We start from the raw sequence: 19,776 nt of genomic DNA, 5'->3' as shown, positions 1-19,776 counted from the left end.
GGAAGGACTAGTTTGCACTGCTCCCTCATTGTCGGAGAGCTCCTCAATCTGGGCACCGAGCTCTGCTGGCCATTGGCAGCTGGAGGGATATTCAAGTTTCATATAAATCCAAGTTATTGTCATTTTGTGCTCCAGTGAGTTCCATGGGCTGCACATAAAGGTCCAAAAAAACAAACGGCTTGAGCTCTCCAGTATTAGATGTGAATAAAAGACTTGCATTTATATAGCACCTTTCACAACCACCGGACGGCCCAAAACACTTTACAGCCAATGAAATACTTTAAAAAAAAAAAAAAAGTCGAGTCACTTTTGCAACGTTCTCTCTCAGTATCTCCCCCTGTCAAACCCTCTTGGAATCTTACACGTTTCAATGAGATCACCTCTCATTCTTCCGCATGTTTTTGGGAGTGCTGGATTGAGGAGAGGCATGTAAGCCAGGACACAAGGCGAACAAACCAGGCTTGACTTCAAATAGTGCCATAGGATTGTAACATCAGCCAGCACCAGCAGGGCCTGGGTTAACACTCAATCCGAAGGACAGCAATTGCAGAATACTCGGGGGCTGGATTTTCCGATCCTTTGCGGCGTGAGACGGGACGCTGCATCCGGCCGCGATCCTTGGTTTTGCGGTACCGCCGGGAAGAGCTGCGCCGGGTGTGCAACGCCTCTGGTTGCGACACCGTCCGCTGGAGTCGAGCCTGGCAATGATCGCCTGGGAAATCAGTGCGCTCCAGCCATGCCAGCGGGCGGTGAGCACGGTGGAGTGATGCAACGGTAAGTTCGAGTGTTTGTTCTTTAAATTTTTGCAACGATGTGTGTTGTGGTGGCGTGGGCAATGTGTTGGGAATGTTTTTGTGGGGGTTTTTTAAGGTTCCCCCCCCCCTCAACGCCTAGTCCCTCTCGGATCGCACACGGCCCGGCACTTTAGTTTGCGAGTTTCCCAGTTTTGCGCCTCGAAAAGAGTACAACATCGCCCTTCGCGCTGCGCTCCCTGATGCAGGGCCCAGATGGCGGAACTTCCTTACCAAACTATTCCCGGCCGCTAACTTTCTCGCCCCGCCTCCGGTTTAGCCCAAAAATCCAGCCCCAGGTGTTGGCCTAGTTTACGTGAATTTCTGGAATGGTGTCCAAACCCACAACTATCTGACTGGGATATCAACAAGCTGACAATTCCACTGTTTCCTCAGCACTAAATGATCCCAATATGTATTTGGGCATTCTCTAACCTAACCACTTACACCAAAAAATGCAATGGTCCTTATTAAATTCTAACAAAGGTTGACTCACCAGGCTCTGTGTTTATCCGGCAGCTATTAAGAAACTCAGGAGAGATATAAATATCCACGTCACAAAAAAACATCAGCGCCTCGCCCTTCTCCCAGGTCCGGGCTCCCATGTCTAGGCCACGGCCCCGAGAAAACTCATCAACCAATGGAACCAGAGTGTAGTTATGAAAATTAGTTTCACTGCACAGAAAAACAACCTTTTACTCCGGTGATTTAACACTTCCAGTTTTAAACCTCTAAAGGCTGCATTAACAACTTGCATTTATATAGCGCCTTTAACATAGTAAAACTTCCCGAGAGTTATCAAACAAAATTTGACACCGGGTCACATAAGCAGATACAAGGACAAATCTTGGTCAAAGAAGTAGGTTTTAAGAGGTGTCTTAAAAGGAGATGCAGCGAGGTTTAGGGGAGGGAATTCTCGAGCTTGGGGCCCAGACAGCTAAAGGCACAGGTGGAACGATTAAAATCAGGGCTGTACAAGAGGCCAGAATTGGAGGAGCGCAGAGATCTCGGAGGGTTGTGGGGCTGGAGGAGGTTACAGAGATAGGGAGGGGCAAGGCCACAGTGGGGTTTGAAAACAGGGCGGAGGATTTTATCACCAGACCAATGTTCCCTTCAAGCTGCGCAGTCGCCAGCGATTCTGTGCGGCCGGTTTGCCAGCATTTCAATGCAAAACCCGCGCATGCGCAGTATTTTGAAGGGGTTGCGCAGTGCTCCCAAAATTAGAGGGAACACTGAACCTGACATTACTCAACCTGAGGGGTTGCAAGTATAAATCTACATGTGTGGCGCTGTGCATTGCTACCCAACCCTAGCAATGAAAAAATAATTCATTTACAGGATATGGGTATCGCTGGAATGGCCAACAATTATTGCCCAGGCTTAATTGCCATTTCAGAGGGCAGTTAAGAGTCAACCACATTGCTGTGGGTCTGGAGTCACATATAGGCCAGACCGGGTAAGGACAGCAGATTTCCTTCCCTAAAGGACATCAATGAACCAGATGGGTTTTTCCGACAATCCGGTAGTTTCGTGGTCACCATTACTGACACTGGCTTTTTTATTCCAGGTTTTATTTAATTAACTGAATTTAAATTCCCCGGCTGCCGTGATGGGGTTTGAACCCATGTCTCCGGATCATTAGTCCAGTAACATAACTCCCTCCCTAACAGCACTGTGGGAGTACATTCACCACACGGACTGCAGCGGCTCACCACCACCTTCTCGAGGGCAGTTAGGGACTGGTAATAAATGCCGGCCTTGCCAGTGATGCCCACACTCCGGAAAAAAAAAAACAATGCAACCGTACCCCTTACTGTGTTGCTGTACCCCAATGTGCACATTATTGAGAATAAGATGTGTCCTAATTTATTCAAGGGGAGAAGGGCATTGACCGAGATTTTCTCTGGTCACTGTGCATTAGTGAGAGGGTGACCAATTCAGTTGGTTAAAAAATAAAATGACCAGAGGAAACCTGTGTTTTATAATGTCACACAAACGTCAGGTCCACCATTGTGGAGCCAATACTTGACACCATGCCACCTTGTGGCCAGTTCCTGAAGCGTGTAATGAAAACCCCTCTACGTGGCTCACCTGGCAGTCAGCTCCAGGATCCTCCTCACATCGCCTAACCCTTCCCGGCCAAAGTAGACGACGGTGAGATAGACATGCCCGTCCAAGTGAATGCACACGTCCCTGCGTAAAACAACAATTGGAAATGTCGGCGTTCAGACGTGGGTAGAATGGTCAAGCTGAAATCTGTCGACAGAGGTTGTGTTACATAGAAAATAGGTGGAGTCGGCCATTCGGCCCTTCGAGCCTGCACCACCATTCAATATGATCATGGCTGATCATGCAACTTCAGTACCCCATTCATACTTTCTCTCAATACCCCTTGATCCCTTTAGCCGTAAGGGCCACATCTAACTCCCTTTTGAATGCATCTAACGAACTGGCCTCAACAACTTTCTGTGGTAGAGAATTCCACAGGTTCACAATTCTCTGGGTGAAGCAGTTTCTCCTCATCTCAGTCCTAAATGGCTTACCCCTTATCCTTAGACTGTGACCCCTGGTTCTGGACTTCCCCAACATCGGGAACATTCTTCCTGCATCTAACCTCTCCAATCCAGTCAGAAATTTATATGTTTCTATGAGATCCCCTCTCATTCTTCTAAATTCCAGTGAATATAAAGCCTAGCCGATCTAGTCTTTCTTCATAGGTCAGTCCTGTCATCCCGGGAATCAGACTGGTGAACCTTCGCTGCATTCCCTCAATAGCAAGAATGTCTTTCCTCAGATTAGGAGACTAAAACTGCACACAATATTCAAGGTGTGGCCTCACCAAGGCCCTGTACAACTGTTATAGGAAATGCGGATGCACTAACTATACAGGCAGGTGGGCCTTGAGGTTTTGCTGCCGGAATATGATTGTTTGTTTGTCTGAAATTCCTTTGCTATTTTAGCGGAAGAATTAACTCATTTGCTACAAACGAGTTAACGCCCCCTTCGAAAGAGCAGACAAAGGAATGGCAACTGTGCCAATAAACACACAGGGGCCAAAACTGTCCCTTTCTTTAAGGCCTGTTACTATTGGAAATCGGCGGACATGCTGCGGAGTGCAATGGCCGCCGATTTCTCGTGTAATGGCCGCCATTGTCAAAGGTCCGCTCCTGCGGTATCTCGGCGGTGACTCGCTCCCCCCAATACTGCCAAGCCGCCCTAAGCGAGTCATCAGAGTTCACACCGCCAATGTTACCCCCCCCCCCCCTCCCACCCCGGCAAGATTTCGCCGCAAAAATCTTCCTCCCGTCGGGTGGTGCCAAAAGCTGCTTTTCTAAGGCGGCCCCGTGAGGCTGAGGCCTTCTAAAATAGCGTTCGGCTCCCATTAAAGGGGCGGGCACACTGCCGCTATGTCGTCTTGCCCCGGCCAACTGGTATGTCGGGCCGTCAATCATGCCCCCAGGTTCGGCCCGGCCGCCAACAGGCAGCCTGGCGCCCCTTTTCTTGGGTGCCAGGTCGCTGGCCCGGCCGAAACCCCCCCTGATGGTCCAGTGCACCGAACGTTAAAAATTGCGAAAGCTTTACGCGGAGGGGAGAACCGCGGTGAGGCGGCGCTGTGATGGCGCCATCAGCGCTGCGCTGACGACTGACCGCGGCGGACACTACACCCCACCCCTCGTGTGCGCACCGCCACACCACCGTCTCCATTATGAGCAACTTCCAGACATTTGGGGGGAAAAAAAAAAAAAGAGCCAAAGAGCGGAATTTCGCTCAGGAGTCCACCTCATCCTCTGCCACGGTAAAAACAACAGAAACGGGGTTCGTGCGCCCCATTTCCAGCAGTGGGCACTTCTTTTCAGAAAATATCTGTGCATCATTAATTTAACAAGCAGTGTGCTAACTTCATTAGCAATGTGCTAACTTCATTAGCATTACTCCAGCATCATGAAGTTAAACTGGTCACGCAAACGTTCTCTTGATATCTTGGTGTCAATTTCAGGTGTCCAAAACAGATTTTGAAGAGGAGCAACATAAAAGGATCAGGTCCCGATGGTGAGGCTTTGCTCGCTCCCTTACACCGTGTTCTTACCTGAAATTCTGCATGAACTGGGCGAAGGCCTCAGTGCGGCCAGACAAGGGCACGATAATGTTGATGATCTGGTGCGAGACATCGATTGTCTCACTTTTGACTTTCATGAGGGGTCCGAATGGCCGGAACAATGTGACGTGTTGAAATTCATCAAGAAATTCCTTTTTGTAGAACAGTTCATACAAGGTCCCTTTGTCTCTCTCTGTACGATAGTAGCCTGAAATAAGTAAACATGTGGGGAAAATAGAAATTTAACCAAAAAAAAATAGTCGTATCCTTCATACTGAAATACTGCAGTCCAGCACCTGTGAGATGCTGCTGACGGGAGTGTTTGGTGCCAGATTATAGAAAGGAAATTGGAGCCATGGAAATCACAGACTCACTAAGATGTGAAAGCAGAAATGAGAGTTTAAAAAGACCTGCATTTCAATAGCATCTTTCACGACCACTGGATGTCTCAAAGTGCTTTACAGCCAATTAAATACTTTGTGAAGTGTAGTCACTGTTGTAATGTAGGAAACACAGCAGCCAATTTGCGCACAGCAACTCCCACAAACAGCAATGTGATGATGACTAGATAATCTGTTTTAGTGATGTTAATTGAGAGATAAATATTGGCCAGGACACCGGGGATAATTCCCCTGCTCTTCCTCGACATAGTGCCGTGGGATCTTTTACGTCCACCTGAAAGCGCAGACGGGACCTCGGTTTAATGTCTCATCCGAAAGACAGCACCTCCGACAGTGCAGCACTCCCTCAGCACTGGATTGGCGTGTCAGTCTAGATTTATGTGATCAAATCCCTGGAGTGGGACTTGAACCTACAACCTTCTGACTCAGAGGCAAAAGTTTAGCTGTGAAGAGATTCAAGAAAAATGTTCCAGCTTTTGATTTGACGTTTAAAAAAAAGGCTATATCCATTGGAACAGAGAAGGTTATGGAGATTTAATACAAGTGTCAAAATTATGAAAGGGTTTAAGATGGTAAACAGCAAAAGTATTTTCCACCGGGTAATGAATTGTTAATAATTGACAGACTCGAGATTAGTGGATTAGTGGATGTTTTACTCGATCTGCGGCTGCAACCGAGACTCCAGGATGGTATGTTGCCTCCCTGGTGCAAGGGTCAAGGATGTCTCGGAGCGGGTGCAGGACATTCTAAAAAGGGAGGGAGAACAGCCAGTTGTCGTGGTGCACATTGGTACCAACGACATAGGTAAAAAAAGGGATGAGGTCCTACGAAACGAATTTAAGGAGCTAGGAGCTAAATTAAAAAGTAGGACCTCAAAAGTAGTAATCTCGGGATTGCTACCAGTGCCACGTGATAGTCAGAGTAGGAATCGCAGGATAGCGCAGATGAATACGTGGCTTGAGCAGTGGTGCAGCAGGGAGGGATTCAAATTCCTGGGGCATTGGAACCGGTTCTGGGGGAGGTGGGACCAGTACAAACCGGACAGTCTGCACCTGGGCAGGACCGGAACCAATGTCCTAGGGGGAGTGTTTGCTAGTGCTGTTGGGGAGGATTTAAACTAATATGGCAGGGGGATGGGAACCAATGCAGGGAGACAGAGGGAAACAAAAAGGAGGCAAAAGCAAAAGACAGAAAGGAGATGAGGAAAAGTGGAGGGCAGAGAAACCCAAGGCAAAGAACAAAAAGGGCCACTGTACAGCAAAATTCTAAAAGTACAAAGGGTGTTAAAAAAACAAGCCTGAAGGCTTTGTGTCTTAATGCAAGGAGTATCCGCAATAAGGTGGATGAATTAACTGTGCAAATAGATGTTAACAAATATGATGTGATTGGGATTACGGAGACGTGGCTCCAGGATGATCAGGGCTGGGAACTCAACATCCAAGGGTAGTCAACATTCAGGAAAGATAGAATAAAAGGAAAAGGAGGTGGGGTAGCATTGCTGGTTAAGGAGCAAATTAAGGCAATAGTTCGGAAGGACATTAGCTTGGATGATGTGGAATCTATATGGGTAGAGCTGCAGAATACCAAAGGGCAAAAAACGTTAGTGGGAGTTGTGTACAGACCTCCAAACAGTAGTAGTGATGTTGGGGAGGGCATCAAACATGAAATTAGGGGTGCGTGCAATAAAGGTGCAGCAGTTATAATCGGTGACTTTAATATGCACATAGATTGGGTTAACCAAACTGGAAGCAATACGGTGGAGGAGGATTTCCTGGAGTGCATAAGGGATGGTTTTTAGACCAATATGTCGAGGAACGAACTAGGGGGGAGGCCATCTTAGACTGGGTGTTGTGTAATGAGAGAGGATTAATTAGCAATCTCGTTGTGCGAGGCCCCTTGGGGAAGAGTGATCATAATATGGTGGAATTCTGCATTAGGATGGAGAATGAAACAGTTAATTCAGAGACCATGGTCCAGAACTTAAAGAAGGGTAACTTTGAAGGTATGAGGCGTGAATTGGCTAGGATAGATTGGCGAATGATACTGAAGGGGTTGACTGTGGATGGGCAATGGCAGACATTTAGAGACCGCATGGATGAACTACAACAATTGTACATTCCTGTCTGGCGTAAAAATAAAAAAGGGAAGGTGGCTCAACCGTGGCTATCAAAGGAAATCAGGGATAGTATTAAAGCCAAGGAAGTGGCATACAAATTGGCCAGAAATAGCAGCGAACCCAGGGACTGGGAGAAATTTAGAACTCAGCAGAGGAGGACAAAGGGTTTGATTAGGGCAGGGAAAATGGAGTACGAGAAGAAGCTTGCAGGGAACATTAAGACGGATTGCAAAAGTTTCTATAGATATGTAAAGAGAAAAAGGTTGGTAAAGACAAACGTAGGTCCCCTGCAGTCAGAATCAGGGGCAGTCATAACGGGGAACAAAGAAATGGCGGACCAATTGAACAAGTACTTTGGTTCGGTATTCACTGAGGAGGACACAAACAACCTTTCGGATATAAAAGGGGTCGGAGGTTCTAGTAAGGAGGAGGAACTAAGGGAAATCCTTATTAGTCGGGAAACTGTGTTGGGGAAATTGATGGGATTGAAGGCCGATAAATCCCCAGGGCCTGATGGACTGCATCCCAGAGTACTTAAGGAGGTGGCCTTGGAAATAGCGGATGCGTTGACAGTCATTTTCCAACATTCCATAGACTCTGGATCAGTTCCTATCGAGTGGAGGGTAGCCAATGTAACCCCACTTTTTAAAAAAGGAGGGAGAGAGAAAACAGGGAATTATAGACCGGTCAGCCTGACATCGGTAGTGGGTAAAATGATGGAATCAATTATTAAGGATGTCATAGCAGTGCATTTGGAAAGAGGTGACATGATAGGTCCAAGTCAGCATGGATTTGTGAAAGGGAAATCATGCTCGACAAATCTTCTGGAATTTTTTGAGGATGTTTCCAGTAGAGTGGACAAGGGAGAACCAGTTGATGTGGTATATTTGGACTTTCAGAAGGCTTTCGACAAGGTCCCACACAAGAGATTAATGTGCAAAGTTAAAGCACATGGGATTGGGGGTAGTGTGCTGACGTGGATTGAGAACTGGTTGTCAGACAGGAAGCAAAGAGTAGGAGTAAATGGGGACTTTTCAGAATGGCAGGCAGTGACTAGTGGGGTACCGCAAGGTTCTGTGCTGGGGCCCCAGCTGTTTACACTGTACATTAATGATTTAGACGAGGGGATTAAATGTAGTATCTCCAAATTTGCGGATGACACTAAGTTGGGTGGCAGTGTGAGCTGCGAGGAGGATGCTATGAGGCTGCAGAGTGACTTGGATAGGTTAGGTGAGTGGGCAAATGCATGGCAGATGAAGTATAATGTGGATAAATGTGAGGTTATCCACTTTGGTAGTAAAAACAGAGAGACAGACTATTATCTGAATGGTGACAGATTAGGAAAAGGGGAGGTGCAAAGAGACCTGGGTGTCATGGTACATCAGTCACTGAAGGTTGGCATGCAGGTACAGCAGGCGGTTAAGAAAGCAAATGGCATGTTGGCCTTCATAGCGAGGGGATTTGAGTACAGGGGCAGGGAGGTGTTGCTACAATTGTACAGGGCCTTGGTGAGGCCACACCTGGAGTATTGTGTACAGTTTTGGTCTCCTAACCTGAGGAAGGACATTCTTGCTATTGAGGGAGTGCAGCGAAGGTTCACCAGACTGATTCCCGGGATGGCGGGACTGACCTATCAAGAAAGACTGGATCAACTGGGCTTGTATTCACTGGAGTTCAGAAGAATGAGAGGGGACCTCATAGAAACGTTTAAAATTCTGACGGGGTTAGACAGGTTAGATGCAGGAAGAATGTTCCAAATGTTGGGGAAGTCCAGAACCAGGGGACACAGTCTAAGGAGAAGGGGGAAGCCATTTAGGACCGAGATGAGGAGGAATGTCTTCACCCAGAGAGTGGTGAACCTGTGGAATTCTCTACCACAGAAAGTTGTTGAGGCCAATTCACTAAATATATTTAAAAAGGAGTTAGATGAAGTCCTTACTACTAGGGGAATCAAGGGGTATGGTGAGAAAGCAGGAATGGGGTACTGAAGTTGCATGTTCAGCCATGAACTCATTGAATGGCGGTGCAGGCTAGAAGGGCCGAATGGCCTACTCCTGCACCTATTTTCTATGTTTCTATGTTTCTATGATGTGGACGAAGAGTGAGGCGGAGATGATGAGAGGAATTGTTTTCAGGCAAAATGCTTATTAAGATATGGAATGCATGACCACAAATGGTTACTGAAGGCCAGTCAGCCACAATATTGAAGAATGAATTGGATAATGCAATGAATAATATTAAGAGTATATGAAAAAGCAGGGAAATGGCATTGGAGCCCAGAAGCCTGATTGGGGAGATAGCACCAGCACGATGGGCCAAATGGCCTCCTGTGACAGCTGTGGCTCAGTGGGCAGCACTCTCGCCTCGGAGTCAGAAGGTTGTGGGTTCTAGGGATTTGAGCACAAAAAGAAAATCCAGGCTGACACTCCCAGTGCAGTGCTGAGGGAATGCTGCACTGTCAGAAATGCCGTCTTTCGGATGAGACGTTAAATCGAGGCCCCGTCTCCTCTCTCAAGTGGACATAAAGAAACCTCCATGGTACGATTTCAAAGAAGAGCAGGGGAGTTATCTCCGATGTCCTGGGGCCAATATTTATCCCTCAATCAACATCACAAAAACAGATTGTGTGTTCATTATTGCATTGCTGTTTGTGGGAGCTTGTTGTGTGCAAATTGACTGCCTTATTTCCCACATTACAACAGTGGCTACACTCCAAAAGTACTTCATTGGCTGTAAAGCGCTTTGAGACATCCAGCGTTCGTGAAAGGCGCTATATAAATGCAAGACTTTCTTTCTCCTTTCAAAAGCAAAATATTTACAATTTATCGGGAGGATGCTCAGCATAAACAAACAGGATGTTATGAAGCAAAAGGGCTCCTTTTAATAACACCATGCTCGTCACACGGAACATGTTGACCTTTTTAATTAAAAGCGCGCAAACCTTTTTAGACCTGATTTTATCAAGCAGTTAGTGAGTTTGTGCTCTAAAACAATGAACATCGCATGCTGAGAGCTGCAGGCGCAGTGCGTAGGCTATGGGAGTGCCAGGGTGGGTTTGTGGCTGTGATCTTACACTGCCTGGGTTGCTGCGGGGAGATAGAAATTTACAGCGCGGCAGGAGGCCATTTCGGCCCAATGCTTCCGCGCCGGCCGACAAAGAGCCATCCAGCCTAATCCCACTTTCCAGCTCTCGGTCCATAGCCCTATAGGTTACAGCACTTCAGGTGCACATCCAAGTACTTTCTAAAAAGCGGTGAGGGTTTCTGCCTCTACCACCCTTTCAGGCAGTGAGTTCCAGACCCCCACCACCCTCTGGGTGAAGAAATTTCCCCTCAAATCCCCTCTAAACCTCCTACCAATTACTTTAAATCCATGCCCCTCTGCTAAGGGAAATAGGAAAATAAATGAACCCCGCAGGGGAAGGATGGTCCCCTGGGTTTCTCACGCTCATCTTCAAAAGCATCACTGCCGGAGGTTTATATGCAGGTCAGTCTGCCGCTATCGCAGCCAGAGGACAGTGCAAGGGGACCCGACCCGGGAGAGAACGAGCATAATGTAGGGAAAGCCTTAACCCTCGCGGATCAGCCCATCCAGAGAGAACATGCTGCAGCCCCCAGTCACATCATTCCAATAACCGAGGGGACCGTTGCATGTGCTGGTCAGAGAGCAAGATCTAACCGTAGAATCTGGGAATGGAAGGTGGTGCATGAAGAAGTGGGCATGCACATGTGGTACGTTTGTTTGAGGAGCTTATGGAGAGAAAGCAGTTACTGAAGTTGCAAAATTGATCAGCCATGATCATATTGAACGGTGGTGCAGGCTCGAAGGGCTGAATAGCCTGCTCCTGCATCTATTTTCAATGTTAACTTACAGGGACGCCGCACTGCTTCTTATCGACGCTTGTGGGAGCAGTGTCAGATTCTGTTGCAGTATTTATACGGAGGTAAATGGACAGCCACAGTGCTGCGATACTTTTGGAAGAAGACCCTTTGCCCCACTTGATCTCATCCATCCAAAATACCATTCCCCCATTAAAGCCGAACGTCCAACAGAAACAGGCAGAAGGGACGCTGATTAACGCCTCATCCAAAAAGGACGAAAAACAAACAGCGCATCGCATGCTTGATACTTTAAAAATCCATGGAAATTCTCAGCAGCCTCCTTTCATTGTTCGAGGTTAATGGGCTGAAGATTCCGGCCTGCCTGGGTGCGTACGAACTGCGCATGAACCCGGCGAGGCCTCGCAAAAGCCGGTTTTCAGGGCGCGATGATGCGCATGCGCCAAAAACCAGCTTTTCCGATCTGTCAAGATTTCTCTAGACAGCTCGAACGTATCCCTGCAGGAAGGACAGCCGCGCGGGAGAGATTGGGCCATTTGCCCAACTCTTGCCCAGCGAATGTTCTTCAAGCTCTTACACCCGCTAAAAGCAGGTGCACAGCTTACTTTCACCAGGAACACTTTTAAAACATAGAAAAATTAAATGTAATCATTAATTTTTATGATTAAAAACCCTGTCCATGAAGCCAAGTTAATTTTTAGCCCTATTAAAACATATTAAAAAAAAAAGTCAAAACTTTTTTTTTTCTAAAACATTTAATTTCAATTAATTTTAAATATGTGAGGTGTTTTTATTTATTTATTTATTGTGCTGTGTTTAGGTGTTTTAGCAGGTTCTTCTCATCGATAGTAATGGGAACTCGGACAAACGGAGTTCCAATTATCATCAATGAGAACATAGTGATTGGTGGGCCAGGCCCACGTGACTCCAGCTTGTATGCAAGTACGCGAAAGACAGCGAATGAAGGCCTCCGACCAGAATCTTACGTTTTTGCATAAGAAGTTGCGTAGATTTTTTTCGGGTCGGATGCGTTCATACGAAGGACGCCTCCGACCGCAATTTCCCCCGCCCCCCCCAATGTTTGGAAAGCTGCTCCTCCGTTCGTAGTTCCCCAACTGGCCTCCAGAGGGCAGTGCAAAGCACCAGTTTAAAACCAAGAGCTCCAACCTTCCCAGAGACTGCTCTGGAGAACTGAGACAGCGCTGAATGACCAGCAGAGCAGACGGGTTTAGGTTTCCACAGAAAAACAGACAGAATGTAATCAAAATGGAATTTAACTTATCCAGCCACTTTAAGACAGCGGTCCTGGTTTTAAAGGGGCGCCAAACACTGCACTTTACTGTAAAACACTTTACCACATTGCCTCCTCAGCAAGAAACTCGGCAGTGATTTGATTACACAATTGCCATCCGTGCGGTCAGATTTAACAGTTTCAGTTCTGTCCAACTGGACTGCACGGAAACCGGAAACGGAAATTGCCAAAAATATGATCACTTCCCCCACAGTATCAGCTGTGGCTCAGTGGGTAGCCCCCTCGCCTCCGAGTCAGAAGGTTGTGGGTTCAAGTCCCACTCCAGAGACTTGAGCCACATAAATCTAGGCCGACAGTCCCAGTGCAGTGCTGAGGGAGTGCTGCACTGACGGAGGTGCCGTCTTTCGGATGAGACGTTAAACCGAGGCCCCGTCTGCTCTTTCAGGTGGACGTAAAAGATCCCACGGCACTATTTCGCAGAAGAGTAGGGGAGTTATCCCTGATTGTCTGGCCAATATTTATCCCTCAATCATCACAAAAACAGATTATCTGGGTCATTATTGCATTGCTGTTTGTGGGAGCTTGCTGTGCGCAAATTGACTGCTGCGTTTTCTACATTACAACAGTGATTACACTCCAAAATGACTTCAATGGCTTTAAAGCTGAGGCCATGAAAGGCGCTATATAAAGGCAAGTCTTTTTCTTCCCACACAGTAGGTGCTTTGAAGCTGCCCCTCCTCTTATGACCTCTGACCCAATGAGTGCTTTACATAAGCAAGAGTTATCAGGGCATACCGGAGCTAAGCTACCCACTGCCAGGTGTGCCATGTTTACAGTGCACAGGTAAGGTCCTTGTACAGGGCCCGGTACCACAGGCACACACGAGCCGCAACTGTAACCAAAGTTACCAAATATCCCCTACATCCCTGGCATGACCGTTGACTCCTCCTCTTTGCCCAAGACTTACAGATGGTGTGGAACTCCTATCCAAAATGGAAGTAGCCAGTAGAGATAACCTCAAAACGGTTATTTGATGCACATCTTTAAAATGTGATTAGCCCTGATTCATCCAGATAGGAATTTACCCCACATTCCCCCTCTCCTTCCCCGCCCCGCCCCACCCCTAGACATTTCATAGAATCAGAGAAGTTTACAGCACAGAAGGCCATTTCGGCCCATCGTGTCCACGCCGGCCAACAAGAGGCTATCCAGCCTAATCCCACTTTCCAGCTCTAGGTCCGTAGCCCTGCAGGTAACGGCACTTCAGGTGCACATCCAGTACTTTTTAAATGTGCTAAAGATTTCTGCCTCTACCATCCTTTCAGACAGTGAGTTCCAGACCCCCACAACCCTCTGGGTGAAGACATTTCCCCTCAAATCCCCTCTTAAACCTCCTACCAATTACTTTAAATTTATGCCCCCTGGTTGTTGATCCCTCTGCTAAGGGAAATAGGCCCTTTCTATTCACTATATCTAGGCACCTCATAATTTTATACACTTCAATGAGGTCTCCCCTCAGCCTCCTCTGTTCCAATGAAAACAAATCCAGCCTATCCAATCTTTCCTCATTGCTTAGATTCTCCCTGCAACATCCCCATAAATCTCCTCTGCACCCTCTCCAGTGCAATCACATCCTTCCTGTAATGCGGTGACCAGAACTGCATGCAGTACTCTAGCTGTGGCTTAACCAGTGTTTTATACAGTTCTAGCTTAACCCACTTGCTCTTGTATTCTATGCCTCGGCTAATAAAGGCAAGCATTCCATATGCCTTCTTAATCACCTTATCTACCTGGCCTGCTACTTTCAGGGATTTGTGGACCTGCACTCCAAGGTCCCTTTGTTCCTCTATACTTCTCGGTATCCTACCATTTAATGTGTATTCCCTTTCCTCGTTAGCCCTCCCCAAATGCATTACCTCACACTTCTCTGGATATCTTCCTGCAGTCTGCAGCTTGCTTTCTTCATTATCAACCACACAGCCGATTTTAGTATCATCTACAAACATCTTAATCATAGTCCTTTATATTCAAGTCTAGATCATTGATGTTTACCACAAAAAGCAAGGGACCCAGTACTGAGCCCTGCAGAACCCCACTGGAAACATCCTTCCAGTCACAAAAACACCCATCAACCATTACCCTTTGCTTCCTGCCTCTGAGCCAATTTTGGATGCATGGTTGATGGGTGTTTTTGCCACTCTGCCCTGGATCCCATGGGCTTTTACTTTTGTGACCAGTCGGTCTTGTGGGGCCTTATCAAAAGCTTTGCTAAAATCCATATACACCACATCATACGCACTGCCCTCATCGACCCTCCTGGTTACCTCCTCGAAAAATTCAATCAAGTTAGTCAGACACAACCTTCCCTCAACAAATCCGTGCTGACTGTCCTTGATTAATCCGTGTCTTTCTAAGTGAAGATTTACCCTGTACTTCAGGATTTTTTCCAATCATTTTCTCACCACTAAGGTTAGGCTGACTGGCCTGTAATTACTCGGTCTATCCCTTTCTCCCTTCTTAACAAAGGTACCACATTAGCAGTCCTCCAGTCCTTTGGCACCACACCTGAAGCCGGAGAGGATTGGAAAATGATCATCAAAGCCTCTGCTATTTCCTCTTTTGCTTCACAACAGCCTGGGATACATTTCATTCAGGCCTGGGGACTTATCCACTTTCAAAGCTGCTAAACCCCTCAATACCTCCTCTCTCACTATGTTTACTTCCTCTAATATTTCATACTTCTCCTCGATAGTAGTATGTGCATCGCCCCTCTCTTTTGTGAAAACAGACGCAAAGTATTCATTAAGAACCCTACGCACATCTTTCGCCTCCACACATTTAAACATTCTCTCCACAAAACCCATCCATCTCTGTACTTAAGAACTCAATGGGAGCAGCCGTAATCCGTTTCCTCCAACCCACCTTAATGGTTAGCGTTGCATTCCTACAACAAACCCTCAGGGTATGAAGGCAAAGAAAGTGCCGAGTGTTCACTGTCTAGCCCTAGTGAGCCAAGCTCAGTGGATTCTAACTGCACTGTGGTCAAATTCGGCCCCTCCAGCCTGCTCCGCCATTCAATAAGATCGTGGCTGAACTTATAACTGAACGCCACCTTCCTGCACGATTCCTATATCCCTTGATCCCCTTAATATCCAAAAATCCATCGATCTCAGTCTTGAATATACTCAACAACTGAGCCTCCACAGCCCTCTGGAGTAGAGAATTCCAAAGATTCACCCCCCTCTCGAGTGAAGAAATTCCTCCTCATCTCAGTCCTAAATTGCCGACCCCTTATTCTGAGACTGTGATCCCTGGTTCTTGACCCTCCAGCCAGGAGAAACAACCTCTCATCATCTACCCGACATGCAGTCTGTAATATAGATTACCAATACTCCGTAAAACAGGTTAATATCACAACTTATTTTGATAATTTTTTTTCAATTATGAACACGATAGATGCGTCTGTGTGTATGGTCCCGATGGAACTCAATCACGGCTACAGAATTACAATCCACCTTAAATGGAGACTGGTTCCCCACTGTAACCGGTTCCCCCCACCAACCCCCAACCCCGCAGAGATTTAACAAATGGCTAGCGTTGCATTCCTACAGTACACCCTCAGGCTCTAAAGTTAGAGAAAGGGCCGAGTGTTCACTGTCTAGTCCTGGTGAGCTGAACTCAGTGGATTTTAACTGCACAGTGCTCAAATCGAACCACATGCAGAGTTTACCGTAGAAGATGGACAGGAGCCAACCAGGCAGAAAGGACGGTGGACTCTGGACAAAATGCAATACATCTACAATCCAGTCTCAGGAGACAGACAACGGCGACAACACGTCTGCAGGTTAAATGCGTACTTTGCTTTGATTAAAGACAGCCACTCCACAAAAAATCTTTTTTTTTTAAAAAAAGAAGAAATGATGGAAAATCATCAACGAATGACAGTCACTGTCAACGTTCCCCCTTATTTATTTTTGGGTGCGTGGCCCCTTTAAGGGGGCTGAGCGGCCCAGTCAAACTAGCGCGCATGTGTAGTTTTTCCCCCATTGAGAAACTGGCAAGCAGCCTGCGTGGGTGCTGCAGACAGCTGCGCGGTAAACGGGAGCATTGGTCACCGTGGCAACAAATGGCACACCCACACCCATGTAACTGTGCCAACAAATGTAACACTGGCACCGTGTACAAGAGCAAATGAGGGAAATGCTAATCTCTCTTTGTCAGGGTCAGCCGTGGGCTCAGTGGGCAACGCTCTCGCCTCGGAGTCTAGAGACTCGAGCACATAAATCCAGGCTGGCACTCCCCGTGCAGTACTGAGGGAGTGCTGCACTGTCGGAGGTGCCGTCTTTCGGATGAGACGTTAAACTGAGGTGCTCTCTCAGGTGGACGTAAAAGATCCCGTGGCACTATTTCGAAAAAGAGCAGGGGAGTTATCCCCGGTGTCCTGGGGCCAATATTTATGCCTCAATCAACATAACAAAAACAGATTATCTGGGTCATCATCACATTGTTGTTTGTGGGAGCTTGCTGCCGCGTTTCCCACATTACAACAGTGACTACGCTCCAAAAGTACTTCATTGGCTGTAAAGTGCTTTGAGACGTCCAGTGGCCGTGAAAGGCGCTATAGAAATGCAAGTCTGTCTTTCTTTTTTGCGGTGTTGGTTGAGACAGATATTGGCCAGGACACCAGGAGTATTCTCTATTCTTTGTAAAGTGCCCAGGGATCTTTAACATTCACCTGAACTATTGAAATGGGCACAGCGTGTCATTTAGCATCTCACGCAATGCGGCACTTGCTCAGCATTGGGCCGGTGAGTCAAGATCAGACACTTATCCTGGCCGCAAGACTACAAAGTCCTGTACGTACACAAAGGAGACAATTTGGCCCAACCTTTTAAAAACACTATATATTTGTTCTCAGGATGTGGGCGATACTAGAACGGCGGTATTAATTGCCTTTCCTTAGATGCCCTGCGAAAGTTATTGTGGGCCTTCCCCTCGAATTGACGCAGTCGTTGAGGTGATGGCGTTCCCACAATGGTATCAGCGCCGATTAAGAAGCAAGGATGGTGCGAGACTTGGAGGGGCACATGGATGTGATTGTGTTCCCAACAAAATGCTGACAGATACCTGGGTCATTGTCAATAGGCTGCCTGATTTATTTCCCCTTATCGATCAGTGACGTTTGTTTTACAGCTAGGTGGCTTACGAGGGCACTTCAGAGAGCACAGCGTCAACAATATAGTGTGAACTGGAGTCTCGTGTAAGCAGGACCCGATAGTGCTTTATGTGGTCGAGCCAGATCTGGCGGTGAATGGTTAAACCAGTTGTCTGCCATATCCGTTCAAGTCTACATCCCTTGCAGTTAAGGGAGCAAAGATCAGTGCTGTACCAGGGGGGAGGGCCAGGGTGAGGGAGATCAATTGTCCTTTAATGATTTACATCCAATTTAAAATCCGCAAAATTGAGAATGCTGCGGTTTAAGGTGATCACTGATGGCTTGAGTCGAGCCTGGTTAGGAGGAGATATCTCACGTATACAGTAATCCTGTTAAGCTGTCTTTAAGTGGTCCTATTAGCAGCGTACACAAAGGAAGATTATGGGACAAGACATGCAAAGCTCTTAATGCCCATTTAATTTGATCTCAAGTTCTCTCCTGTGTTGTTTGCTGTGGCTAATACTTGCATCTTAAAATTATCCGCTTCCCCCTCCATGCAGAGTTTGTGATTGCAACACAGAGCATTCGGATGAATATACAAATCCCTGCAGGATAAACGGGCTGGGGGAGTGAAGGGTCACATGACAGTGTAGTGTATCGGAACACTGATGCATTGGACCATGGGAGAATGGGGGTGGGGAGGGGCGGGGAGGGGTGTGAAATGTCCACAGAACTCGGGCTTTGGGATGTCAGTAAAGAAGTGAAGAAAGGAGATAACATGCTCACAGTCACTGTGCAAAAAACACTCGGGAAAGTCCAGGCATATCTCAACATGGACGGATATGTAGGTTTTAAGGCAGATGACCAAAAGCTTGGTCAAAGAGGTAGGTTTTAAGGAGCGAAGATCAGGGCTGTACCAGGGGGAACGACCAGGGTGAGCGCGCGTAATTGTTTTAACATGATTGCCCTTTAATGATTTACATTTTTTGTGCACTGTATTTAACACACCTACAAATTCAGTGCCAAGCCAATGTAAGTTGGCGAGCACAGGGGGTGATGGGTGAACAGGTTTTGATGCAAATTAGGACACGGGCAGCAGAGTTTTGGATGTGCTCAAGTTCATGGAGGGTGGTAGATGGGAGGCCGGCCGGGGGAGCGTTGGATCAGCCGAGTCTAGACTACACTGCTAAAAGTAATTAATCAGTCGAGAAGTGCTTCAAATGAACGGAGATCATGGAAGCTGCAGTGTTAAGATAAGTCCTTTCCTCTTTCTTTGAATGGAGTGAAAACTTAGAGAGAGGGGTGAGCAGGACAGAACTCCTTTCCTTTATTTGAAAAGTGCCCTGACAGAACCACAGAATTTCACAGCACGGAAGGAGGCCATTCAGCCCATCGAGTCTGTGCCAGCTCTAATCCCAATGTCCTGATCTCGCCCCATCTGCTTCAACTATTTGTCCAATTTTCCCTCGAGATGCATTCACCCATTCCCTGTGGCAAAACATTCCTGACTCCAACAACTTTGAGTAAAGAGATGAACATCTGCCTGATCTGGCAGACAGTCAGTTTAACATCTTATCCAAAAGATGGCGTCTCTGACAATGCAGCACTGCCTCAACACTGCACTAGAAGGTTAGCCTACGTTAAGAACATAAGAATTAGGAGCAGCAGTAGGCCATTCGGCCCCTCGAGCCTGCTCCACCATTCAATAAGATCACGGCTGATCTTCGACCTCAACTCCACTTTCCTGCACTGTCCCCATATCCCTTGATTCCCTTAATATCCAAAAATCTATCGATCTCTGTCTTGAATATACTCATTGACTGAGCCTCCACAGTCCTCTGGGGCAGAGAATTCCAAAGATTCACCACCCTCTGAGTGAAGAAGTTTCTCATCTCAGTCCTAAATAGCCGACCCCTTATCCCGAGACTGTGACCCCTGGTTCTAGACTCCCCAGCCAGGGGGGAAAACATCCTCCCTGCATCTACCCTGTCAAACCCTGTAAGAATTTTGTATGTTTCAATGAGATCACCTCTCATTCTTCTAAACACTAGAGAATATAGGCCTAGTCTGCTCAATCTCTCCTCATAGGGCAATCCCCCCATCACAGGGATCAGTCTAGCGAACCT

General features: G+C 47.0%; 1 protein-coding gene across 2 annotated transcripts in view; it reads right to left on the bottom strand.

Moving 5' to 3' along the window:
- csgalnact2 (chondroitin sulfate N-acetylgalactosaminyltransferase 2) overlaps positions 1-19,776 on the bottom strand; it is a 73,148-nt gene that overhangs the window by 14,854 nt on the left and 38,518 nt on the right. For both annotated transcript variants that reach the window (XM_070865600.1, XM_070865599.1), the window contains exons 4-6: positions 4,879-5,095; positions 2,883-2,984; positions 1,288-1,466 (exon numbers count right to left, since the gene is read on the bottom strand). In XM_070865600.1, coding sequence (XP_070721701.1) covers positions 1,288-1,466; positions 2,883-2,984; positions 4,879-5,095 — 498 coding nt within the window. The remainder of the gene's footprint in view (positions 1-1,287; positions 1,467-2,882; positions 2,985-4,878; positions 5,096-19,776) is intronic.

The sequence above is a fragment of the Pristiophorus japonicus genome, chromosome 22 (genome assembly GCF_044704955.1).
Source record: "Pristiophorus japonicus isolate sPriJap1 chromosome 22, sPriJap1.hap1, whole genome shotgun sequence".
NCBI lineage: Eukaryota > Metazoa > Chordata > Chondrichthyes > Pristiophoridae > Pristiophorus > Pristiophorus japonicus.
This window is presented reverse-complemented; position numbering and strand designations above follow the sequence as displayed.